This window comes from Pinus tabuliformis, chromosome 3_1 (genome assembly GCF_031772625.1).
Source record: "Pinus tabuliformis cultivar Carrire ecotype Pingquan chromosome 3_1, CPIR1, whole genome shotgun sequence".
NCBI lineage: Eukaryota > Viridiplantae > Streptophyta > Pinopsida > Pinales > Pinaceae > Pinus > Pinus tabuliformis.
The window spans coordinates 591481336-591494137 of NC_142301.1; the positions used below are offsets into that span (position 1 = coordinate 591481336).

The following is a 12802-nucleotide window of genomic DNA, read 5'->3' on the forward strand; positions in this document are numbered from 1 at the left end:
ATCCTATTTGCCATTATGAAAATTTTCCTGTAATTTCACCCATAGATTTCTCTGCAAATTCTTGCTCAATTTCCACTCTGAATTCTGAATTTTCACTTCACCAGTCTATGTTCCTTGTCAATAGTATTAACTGCCTAATTACTTAATTCTGATGCTTGAGTTGCAAAATATGCCCTCCAGATGTTTGTAGCTTGTTAAGGTATTTTTACTAGTAGAAACTGCCGTAACTTTCCTTTGAAATCTCCCAAAAGTTCAAACCTCTTTTCAAAATTATTGGTGAAACCTGTTCAAAGTTAGCTTTCCAATGACTGGTTACGTGCCCAATTCGAGTTACAGGCTGCAATTTATGCCTTTGGAAGTTTTGGTTATTTTTTGCAAGCTTTTCTATGCTTGGAAATTTCAATTTTGCTGCTTTTCTCCCAACTGTAACTGCCTTTCACAAACCTGTAACTGGCTGGCTTGCCCCAAATTACCTATACTTTCTCATTCTTCCCTCTTTCCTCTCAGAGTAACTCTACCTCTAATTATTCTTCTACTTTGCTCAGGCTTTTTCCAATTTTCCATTGGAGGAGAACATAGCTTTTCCTCCATGTGGCCAACATACCAACACCTTTCAGGTCGAAGCCCCATAAATAGTAATACTATTTAAAAAATATATTACTATTGCCACATTTCAATTTTTACTATGTCCTGATTTTTAATTTTCTTATATATATATATTAAATAACTTTTATTAACGTGATAATCCACGTCCTTATCTTTTCCATAGGTTAGTATTTAATGATTATTATTAAAAATTATTGTATTTTATTCTATTTATAAGTATATATATATAAATATACTTTTATAAAAACAGAAGGTGTGAAACCCAACCATACCAGGGCTCATGGTTCTGGCCTTAACTTCACAGCACATACCTGCCATATATATAAAACAAGCAAATCATAAAACATGAAGCAGGCCCTCCCATGGCCCCTCCATATGCCCATCAATTCATATATGAATATATGTTGATATTCCAATTTCATGCCATGTAGGCCTACCCTCCATACTCGACATGCCCATGGCCTGTCATACACCCCACCATTCGACAGAGTTATAACTTATAACACACATATATATAATGTATTACATTCGGGCCCCAAATGTTAACACACCACCGGGCTAACACAAACCAGTCCACATCATTTTGTGGGTCCCATACAACCAACAACAGGAATCTCTCCCATCAACGAATGGTCAAGATCAAAACATAGGGGCGTGTTACCCATGACGTCAGTTGGAGGTAGAGGGGTCCGCTGTCATAGTTCTGCTCCCGGTTCTGGCCTCTAGATCGAACGACGGGTATTGCGTTTGTCGAAATCAATGTAATTAGTAGGGGGGTCCCATTTTTGTATGGAAAAGGGCGGGGGGGGGGGGGGGGGGGGGGGGGGGTTTGCTATAGCAGTTCCATTGCACATTAAATGACAAGATTTGGCCACACCTCTACGGCCTTGCTCCTTGCTATGATACCATGGCCCTTGTGGCCTCGCTACGCCCACAAGGTCGTCGCCATTGCATTGTGCTACTCCACCGTGCCCTCGTGGCCCTGACCATTGTTAATTTTTCTTAGGGCTATATTGTTCTTTGCTTTAGATAATTGCATTTCATTATTTACATATTGAATTCACCCCACAACATTATAATATCTTTACATCATATGCAATTATGTCCAAAGAACAATATCATCAACAATGCTACAGAACATAAAGGAACAATAGAAGATAAGCATTCACACTTAGAGATGTCAGAATTGGTCGGAGACTAGGGAAAAACCCCACAAGGGGGAAAACCCCACAAGGGGGAAAACCCTTTCAAATTCTTCTTCTTATTAGATTGTCATAAAATGTTCAGCAACGAGAGTACAATATTCTAGTTTTTTCAATCACAAAACTATCCAGCAAAACCAACCAAACAATATCCAAAAATATGAGCCCAACAACAATACTGATCAGAGATAACTTTTCCAGCCTGCAGTTATCTACGGCAGTGTTGATAATATCGGTATCGGGAAAATATCGGCGAGGGTCCAGAAAATATCTTATCGGCAATATCGGCGAAAATATCGGCAAAATATCGGCAAAATATCGGCAAATATCGGCAAGCATAAAAAATGCATAATATATTCATTTTTTTCAGATTTTTAAACATATAAAGCAATAACAACATGAAATAAACACATTGGCACATAAATATGAAGAAAACACTGATATATATGATGTCAAATAGAAATGATATATCAAAGGCGATACCAAATCGTGCTAATCCCTGATAATTGTCCATTCAAGGACTCAAATGTGGAGAACCAATACAAAATAACATCACATATAATAATAAAAGTATCTCATCATCATGAGTTACATGTAGCATAACAAATAAAACTAGCAGCTATCTATCTACTGCCCTCTCCCCCTTTTACGGGAAAACATGATGGGCTGTTTGCCAGGCCTGCCCCTAGTAGTAGAAGGCCCTGACCCTGCCTCTGCACCTAATGTCAAATAATGAGTGCTAGGCATGGAGCTATGCTCTCCTATATCTATAGCAGATGGTGTTGATGCTGATGCTCCCGCAGTGTCCTCCTCCTCCTGCTCCTCCTGCTCCTCTAAGTGCTGCTGCTCCTCTGACTCCGAGTCCTCCTCTTGCTGCCCCTGCTCTAATGGATCATCTGCCACTGGCTCTAACCATGAAGGTGACTCCTCCAATATGGGCTCCTCAGACTCCACCCTCCACGGAGACAATACATCAATATTGTCTAAGGAAATGGCATCTGGATCCACTGGTGATTCTATTTGCCTCACTCGAAGTCGGATGTTGTAATGCACATACACCAAATCGTTGAGGCGTGCGAACTCCAACCTGTAAGAGTGTCAAAAAAAGTAATGAGTCTTGACTCTTGACTCTTGACACTTGAAGGTCATAAATTAAAAATTAAAAATTACAATAAGTGTAATTGCTCAACTGAAGGCTTGAGTTCAAAGTTATACCTGTTGCGCTTTTTGGCGTGTATTTTCTCAAATACACTCCAATTGCGCTCACACCCTGAAGAGCTACATGTTTGACTCAAGATTCGTATAGCCAATTTTTGCAAATTTGGTGCCCTTGCACCATAGCTTCGCCACCAAATATCTACAACAAAATAATGAAATAAAAAATTCAAAAACTTAAAAGTTAAAAGTTAAAAGTTAAAACATAATTAAATTCAAATTTCTAATTTCTAATGAGTGATGACTTGTCACTTACGTGGCATGAAGAGGGCCCTTTCCCTAATGGCATCATCAAAGCCAAATAGGCCAACACAATCCTGATAACACTGTATCTCGCGATTGATTTTGCTACGAAGCTCAGAATCAGGTACCATCCTCTGAATACAGGAATGGAGCCCTTCCATCACCTCGCCATCAAAATCAAAGTTGCATTTGTATGAAAATGTAGGGTTGAGGAAGAGTGCTGCTGCATGAATGGGTCGATGAAGCATCCCTGTCCACCGACTATCGATCACATCCCATAACATCATCTGCCTATCAAGGCCAGCAGAACCCTTGTCTGCATAATAGGAACGAATGGCCTCCTTGGCCCTATCCATGCCCTCATACAAATAAGGCATTGCAGGCTTCTCTCCATCCACCAATCTAAGAACCTTTACTATAGGTTCGCTAACTGCACATGCTTCTTCTACTCCACGCCAAAATGTCTCAGAGTACACCATTTTTGCAATGGCTATCCCATCAGGTCTCCTACTGTATCTACAATTACGCCAATCATCAGACACAAACATTTGCTTCAACTCGAACTGACATCGAAGCAAAGACTGAAGAGTAATAAAGGTTGTGGCAAAACGTGTGATGGCAGGACGCCGCAACTCCTTGTTTCTAGTGAACCTCCTCATAAGGCTAAGAACAAAAGCATGGTTATAAATAAACTTGGGGATGCTCCTAGCCATATCAACTGCCTCCTTGATGAAGGAGAGTTTCCCCATATCCTCAAGCAACAAATCAAGACAATGCGCTGCACATGGAGTCCAGAACAATGTGGGATGCCTCTCCATAAGCATTCTGCCGGCAGACACATAATTAGCTGCATTGTCTGTTATGACTTGCACCACATTCTGCACACCAATCTCCCGAATGAACCCATCTAACAACTCACATATCGTTGCTGCATCTTTGATATGTTCTGATGCATCCAACGATTTAATAAACATGGTACCTTTAGGACAATGTACCAAGAAATTTAGAAGGGTCCTACCCTTCCTATCTGTCCAACCATCAGACATCACTGTGCATCCAGTGACTTCCCATGTCTTTTTCAACTCCGCCAATCTAGAGTTGATGTCCTGTTTTTCTGCTTGAAGAATTGGCCCCCGCAACTCCTCATATGTGGCACTTTTGTACCCTGGGCCCACAACAGCAATAGCATCACACATTGGCTGCCAAAATGGATTGGTTTTCGTGATGCTGAGAGGTAAGTCGCTCCAAAAAATACACCTCCCCATGACTCTATCTGCTTCTTGCTTCTCCTTTTTTTTAACAAGCGATTTTATGCCAGGTTGTGCTCCAGCGCCTGTTCGTGGAACAAAAAATGATGACCTCGCACTCACACTAGCAGTAGCATGTGATGGTGTGCCAGTTGTGGAGCCCCTCCCACTAGGGCCACTAGGCCCACTACCCTCAACACCAAAATCAGGAGAAGATATCCCGAAAGATCTACCTGCACGTTCAGCTTTGTTTCTTTCCGCCTCTTCCTTCTTTCTGTCCTTTTCTTCAATTGCCTCAAGAGCTTTTTGTATAAGCTCCGGACTAGAAACTGTACAAAGCCCAACATCATGTCCACTGAGTCTAGCAAGATGGTATTTCAGTTGTGTAATCCCACCTGTCATCTTGTCCCCACACAATTTGCATGTAAGATATGCACGATTTGTCCCACCATCAGGGCTCCCATACTCCCAAAATGGGTCCAAGGCTTTTGGCATATTTGTATTTTGTAGTGGGCTAACTCAAAAGGAAACCTAGAGCACCAAAAAAAATTTGGAATTAGTAACTTAATAAGTAATACGAAATTTTCAAATTACAAATAACCACATCATTTTACAAAACAGTTTTAACTTGACTGTTGAATAGAAGTGTAATACAAGTTGACTGTTGAATAGAAGTGTAATACAAATTGACTGTAAGTGCAATATAATACTGGGAGCTTTGGGATCAAGGCTGAGCTATTCCCAGGCAGTTCTGCACAGTTGGGATTCTTGCTTTGGCAAAGAGTACAGTGACTCAATTGATGAATTGATACTGAAATAATGTAAAGTGAAATTTTCATTTTTATATGCTAGATATATGTTATTCAAGGTATGTATTATGGATGTACTATGGTCCATAACCATTGCAGAAGAATGTATTTAAATTTTATAGAGACAAGACATATTAACAGAAGAATGTATTTATAGAGACCAGACATATTAACAGAAAAAAATAGTTCCTCTTTGTTATTATTCTCTTTTCAGACAACAGCTTTTTCATCTTGGTGTTGCTTGCTTTGGTTGGTTTAGTGGTGTGGGCTTCTAAGTCTCGAAGCTTATTTTATGAAGCTTAGTAAGGGAAATTATCTGCAACTCAACTTATTTTGTGGTGATAAAGGTCCTTCATTACATAATTGGAAAGAGAAAGGTCACTGGTTCATGTTTGGAAATGTGGGACTTCATATTAAATTGTTGACAGATAGAAAAACAAATTCCAATTGATGTTTTTTATTCGAGTTTACAATCACTCGTCTAGGTTTTTGGGGTCTCAACACTAGTGCTCAAATAATAGACGTAACTATTTATTAATAGAATTTTGATTCAAGCATACAAAAACATGAGAAAGAAAGAGAAAATTTGAAATTGAAATTAAAATTTGTAGCATCAACGCACATTGTATAATACAATGAAAAAGACTTGTATTGGTGACATCTTGTTGGACATAATACCAAACCTTGACCATGGACTTTGGTGTGCTAGAAACTTGGGAATACCAAGGGGTCCCCACCGGTTGGGGAGATTCCAGATGCAACATAACAATCTGGGACCCCTTGTGTGTTCCCAGCTGCAGGGGCCACAAAACGATGCCACATGGGCTTGTTTAAGTGTTGGTTTAGTGCCATGTCAATACCCACTAGTACCCACAAATGAACATTATCAGGGTTTTAATAGTTAAAAATCATTTACCATCTGGAATCTCATTCTTCAAACCAGAGTAAGATGGGGTAACAATGGTCTTATAGAAATCTAAAACAATGTTTTTTTCCTGTCCTTACGCAGATTTATGGGAATTTTTTTTTGCAATGCTGCAATTTGAAATTTCCTGTCTTTATTGAAACAGGGCTGCAAGACCTAGGTTGCAAAAGCATTGTTTATAGATGGACGAGCATATGCCATTATATATTGATCCCAGTCACTGTGGATTGCTATGCAATTATCGGCAATGCTTATATGGCAGTTTTCCAATGATAACACACTGACAAGAATCTGAGTTTGTAAGCTGGAAAGGAACAAGCCTTATCTGCTGTCGAAGACCAAATTTGTGAGCTGATACGTACCTGTATTGGCAAATATTGGCTTCAAAGTTCAACGTTCAAACTTCAAACCCTCGGGCCTCCTTGGCAGCAACCTTCCAGCGCTCAGAAAAAACCAAAATGACTTCACAAAGACCAAAAATCGCTTTATACAGCCCGCGCGTATTGTTTTCACTTTCACCCGCGATATTTAAGGTCGTCGCGGGATATTTTCAAATATATCGCCGAAATATCGTAATTCTCGCGCGATTTTAAAAACTGGAAAATATCGCGATATTTGGTCGACGATATTTCGTCTGGCCGAAAATATCGCGATATTTACAAATATCGCCGATATCTTGGCGATATTATCAACACTGATCTACGGTCTACTATGGTCAACTGTCACCTGAAACCCTAGGTCTTAGCCGCATAGAGAAAGTGATTGTGTGTGTGGTTGAAGCATTCCGGCCGCACAGAGAGGTTTCTATGCATGCGACTACGACCAAAAATTTCCTGTGATAACCCTGCAACTGCAAACCAAAAACCCTAATCCACATGAGCGAGCTTCGGAACTTGCAATCTCGGATTTGTACTAACCAATCTCCGTGAACCAACTTCAGACCTGTGCAAGCCAAACCAAAGAAGGTAGAAGAAGAAAATGCTTGATGATGATCACCAAATGAGGGTCACTTGACTTGTATTTATAGCCACCCAAGGGTGTCCAATTTCCTTTTAGCGCTGACCTGTCCTTTTGTGCACGTGGGTTTCCATAATAAAATTATATTTTTCCTCAACCAAATTTAAATTCTTCCAAGGGCTAGGAGGGGTCTTTCTTGATGAGAAAGATTGTCCAAAGGAGGAAATTTATCCTTGAACTGCCAAATTAACACTCCCTCTCAGCTAGGAAGAAATTACTGACTACAACATATGTCCCATCACAAATATCTCGTCATCATCAAATGTCCTCTTTGTTCATCTATACTCATCCTTGCTTATCTCTACTTAGATCCTGAACACTTTCGAATCTAAAAGAAGAAGAATTTGACATCGGAGAGGAGCCCAAGCTACCACCCTCTATCCATCACTGCTACCACCCAGAAAACTCTGCCAGTAGGGAGCTCAATGCTACCACTCAGAATCAAGGACAATGAGGAAGGTCCTGTTGGGCACTCTCACCTCATGTCTATGACAATAGGGAAGGTCCTATGGGACACTGTCACCCTAAGTCATCTCATGTAAGGGAGCATCTGGCTACCACCCCATATCGAGCAATAGGCTAGATACCACTTACTAAGCAAGGATCACAACCATCCCATTGTGAAATCAATGGGCGAGATACCACTTTCTATATGAGATAAGGATCACAACCATCCTATTTCCTGTTGATCTTCCCAGCAATGACCCTGAAGGGTCATGTGGTAGAACACCTGCATTATAACCTGAGATTGGGTGAGATACCTGACTTACAAAAGGTAAGGATCACACACGCCCAAGCCTCCTCAACCTGTTGGCCGGATGGGGAGGGACAATCCTAACAAGCCTGACTTGTGGGTATGATGCCAACTGGGGTGTACTTGGCTAGACTATGATAGGGGGAGATACCCAACTTGTCAAAGCAGGCAAGGATCACGCACACCCTATGGGTGACAATGGGGGAGATACCCGGCCTACTATAAGAGTAGGGATCACGTACACCTTTTGTCCAGAGTTCCCTCAACCCCAGGAGGTCTTCAGCTCAATTCCTTACCCTGGTAGCTTAAACAGGGGAGAAGAGATAGCTCAGTTTCCTCGATCAACTCGGACCCTTACTCAGGAGGATCACATCCATCAATCCATGCTGCTCTCTGTAGATCAAAAACATATCAATGTGCCCACATCTGGCACCGGCTCTAACAATTCACTGAAGAGTTCAATCATATTGCTTTATGTAGTTCTTTCGAGCAACAATTCTCTGTTTTCTTGTTCATATGGAACATCAAATCAAATATTATGTTAGAGCAAATACATGTCATAAAAGGATCCTCTCACGGAGGCAACAACCACAAGCGTAAGCTTGATCATTAGGCTGCCCCACTCAAAAAGTATTTGTTTCTTTGAAAAGAAATTGCAAAAAGGCTAGGGAGCGAAAATTTCACCCCCGGGGTCGCTCCTGAAGCGAGCATGCTCCGGGCGTAGGTTCGAGGGGGGGAAGCCGCTCCCCTGCAATCTTGTCTTAGACCAAGATTGATCGTCCCATGCAGATTATTTCAAAATGTGCTTGACAACAACCCAATTTGTATGAAGCGGCTCAGACATGAATTGACACAAGGTGTTCACTACAAAGTATATACCCAGACAGGTGTCCACAAGGAACATCAATGTCTCAATCAACTATTGGTACTCAGATCCAACAACATCTCTGCATAATTTCTTGATTTCCAAGGATTTGTATTCCCACTTTCCAAGTCTCCTCAATAGCTTCACGACATATTTTTCTTTTCCAAACTTTTAATCCCAGAAAGTAGTGCATAATGCAAAGATCCTTCATCTCGAACTCGAAGCTCAACTCCCTCTTACTTTGATCACTCAAAGGCTCATTTCCTGTCAAGAATAGATTGTCAACATATAAAACCAAAATCAAAGGCATACCTTGGACCACTTTGAAGTAGAGGTTTGGATCAGCATGACTTCCAAGATTCACTAGGTAGCTGTCAATGCAGACACACTAGGCTCAGGGAGCTTGCTTCAAACCATACAAAGCTTTCTGCAAACATAACATTGACCAAACCAATATACCCAGCTTCAAACAAATCAATACTGTGCAATCAAATCAACCAAGTCTGCTTATCAAGCCTTAAATGTCAAACCAAAACTAATATCAAAGCCATGAAAGTTTCTGCCAATATCATTATTAAACTTTTCAATCCAAGTCCCCAAGTACCAGGTTACAACCTTGTCTATTGTCATGACAACAACTGTCATTTACCAAGCAATATCAAGCCAAACTTCATCAAACCATCCACATGATCATAATATGAATCATTTTTGTCACTAAATGTAAATGCATATACCAAGGACAAGTCATATAAGTTTCTGCCATCCATTCATTATGAGATTTCTGCAATAGCCAGAATAAAATTACTGCATACTAAGGAGCAATCCTTTACTGTAATACTAGCTCCAATGATCAAATCAAGACAAATAACATACTAATATTACTACAAACCCTTGCAAACACAAAATGAGTCAAGACATTCACATTCTCTGCAACAAGTCAAACATTATGTAGATCTTACTGTTCCTTAACTTCCCTGCTCATAGAACTTTCTATTATTTGCTTCATATCTGTAGGTTTGTCATACTCCTGGTGCGCTTCTGGTCTCATGCATCAAATTTTAGTTTTTGTATCCTACAGGCTTAGCCGCACCCATAGGCCTTCTTCTGTGCGGCTGGGAGGCCTATAGCCACACCTTTAAGCCTTTCTCCCAATCGCCGGGGCTTGGACTAGGAGAAACCCTTTCTACTCAGATCAAAATTTGCCAAAACTTCTTCCTTCATCAACATCAGATGATTATCTTTCCAGAAACCTTGCTTCAACAATTAAGAGTCTTCTCTTCATTTATTGCAAAAAGGTGTTGGGATCTTATGGAGAGTTTCTCCCTCTAAATGGGAAGCTTCTTCAATCATCATCATTCAAGACATCAACTTGTCTATCATAATATTGTCATGCATCAACAAAACTGATAGATCATAGATTCAAACTATATCAGGGTCTCAAACATATATGCATCATATAACAAATCGACATCAACTGCTTCATTATCACAAATGAACTTATCTTCAAATATTCATCAAAGGTTAGTGTCATATAATTGTATTTTCATACTTCAAGGATCATAATCACAACATCACTTCTTTATCACATTACTCAACCATCAAGTCAGGGCATCCATTTTTGTCACATTGTCAAATTTACTAAGCTTATCAAAACCTAACCAAGATCAACAAGAGTATCAATCATCTTGTTACACTTTTATTATCAGGGTTTCCATGCTTATCACAAACATTAATGATAGTATCAAGTTATCAAAATCAATGTTTCCAGATTGCTTTTTAAAAACAGGAAATCCACCATGTCTAATAAAATGTAAGATACTTGCCAAATATCAAGTACACCAATATATCACATGTACTAGAAATCAACTTTATTTTCATATGCATGCATGAGTCATTTATGAAGGTGATATTCTCGTCATACCTTAGGGCTTGACTTGCCATCCAATATTGTAGCTAAATTGAAACAATATACTATACATACCTTGTAATATTCAGATACCTTTGCAATTTGTAGCACTTATTTGTCATTGGCAGTGTAGCACTTGCATATTGTAATTTCCGGAGGCCACTTTGAAAACTTTCAACAACTTTCCCTAGGTACTTCTTTCCTTTTCTAGCACCAGCTCATCTCTTCTTGCACTAGCTTTCTTTTCTTGCAACTTAGACGATCCTTCTTGGATGATCCTAAAGAAGGATCTGCTTATCACATCTCATCTAGAGGTTAGAAGTATTCAAATGCTCAAATATTCATGTAGGAAGTATAAGCAATAATCAAAATAATAAGTCTCATATCACAAAAAAATAACATAAATCTAAAAGGTACTTATCTTTAACGAGAAGTGATCATCTCCCTCTTGAACCAACCTTCAAAAGTTATTACCGTCCATTATCCATATATCAATGTTGCCTTCAATATTTCCAATCGTCTTCATCAACAACCAGACCTAATTGAGACTACCACATCTAGGGTTACATTGAATCTGTCAAGTTCTAGAACAAAATCTCACTCATCATGCTAGGGTTTTAAGATTGCATAACTCAAGCCTTTTTCATACTCCAGGGTTTCTTTCAAACCCTAACCTTATGTTATCCATCAAAACCCTAATAACCAGATTGCCTAGGGTTTCCTTCAAACCTTAGAATTCTTTTAGGTCTCCTCCATATTCTCTTGCTTCCATCAATGGTGTCTTCATAGGGGTGTTCTTTAATGACTTTTCTTCAGCCCAACTTTGATACCATGTTAATTTTTCATAGTGCTATATTGTTATTTGCTTTAGATGATTGCATTTCATTATTTACATATTTAATTCACCCCACAACATTATAATATCATTACATCATATGCAATTATGTAGAAAGAACAATATCATCAATAATGCAATGGAACATAAAGGAACAATAGAAGAAAAACATTCACACGTAGAGACAGTGGGATTGTTCGGAGATCAGGGAAAAACCCACAAGGGGGAAAACCCTTTCAAATTCTTCTTATTAGATCGTCATAAAATGTTTAGCAAAGAGAGAGTAGAGTATTCCAGTTTCTTCAATCACAAAATTATCCAACAAAACCAACCAAACAATATCCAAAAATATGAGCCTGGCAATAATACTTATCAGAGATAACTTTTCGAACCCGCGGTCAACTGTGGTCAACTATTACTTGAAACCCTAGGTCTCAGCCGCACAGAACACGGGTGGGACTACTGCAAGTCGATTCCAAACACCAAAACTCCAGAGGCTGGAGTTGGTGATGGGACTTGCATTTATTTTGCTTGTATCCTCCTACACTATGGGTATATGGGTGACGCCTCCAGAGATTTGAACACGGGTGGGACTACTGCAAATCGATTCCAAACACCAAAACCGCAGAGGCTGGAGTTGGTGATGGGACTTGCATTTATTTTTCTTGTATCCTTCTACACTACGAGATCCTACATTCGGCTGAAGCGTTCTGGCTGCATGGAGAGGCTTCTATGCATGCAGCTACGACCGAAAATTTTCTGTGACAACCCTGCGGCTACAAACCAAAAACCCTAATTCGCACATGCGAGCTTTAGACCCTGCAATCTCGGACTTGTATGAACCAATCTCCGCGAACCAACTTCAGACTTGTGCGAGCCAAACCAAAGAAGAGAGAAGAAGAAAATGCTTGATGATGATCTCCAAATGAGGGTCACTTGACTTGTATTTATAGCCATCCAAGGGTGTCCAATTTCCTTTTAGGGTCGACCTATCCTTTTGTGCACATGTGGGTTTCCATAATAAAATTATATTTTTCCTTAACCAAATTAAATTCTTCCAAGGGGTCTTTCTTGATGAGGAAGACTGTCCAAAGGAGGGAATTTGTCCCTGAGATGCCAAATTAACAACCACTACCACGATGTGCACAACTACACTATAGTAACAAATATATATTTAT

At 39.7% G+C, this 12802-nt stretch overlaps 2 protein-coding genes across 2 annotated transcripts in view; one reads left to right on the forward strand and one right to left on the reverse strand.

Moving 5' to 3' along the window:
• The window catches only part of LOC149188397 (subtilisin-like protease SBT3.5), a 112525-nt gene that overhangs the window by 68437 nt on the left and 31286 nt on the right, over positions 1–12802 (forward strand). The window lies entirely within an intron of this gene.
• Positions 2199–12802, reverse strand: part of LOC149188398 (uncharacterized) — a 29262-nt gene continuing 18658 nt past the window's right edge. The window contains exons 3-5 of the mRNA XM_089412381.1: positions 3280–3400; positions 3024–3165; positions 2199–2895 (exon numbers count right to left, since the gene is read on the reverse strand). Of these exons, the coding sequence (XP_089268507.1) occupies positions 2436–2895; positions 3024–3165; positions 3280–3400 (723 nt within the window). The 3' untranslated portion in view covers positions 2199–2435. The remainder of the gene's footprint in view (positions 2896–3023; positions 3166–3279; positions 3401–12802) is intronic.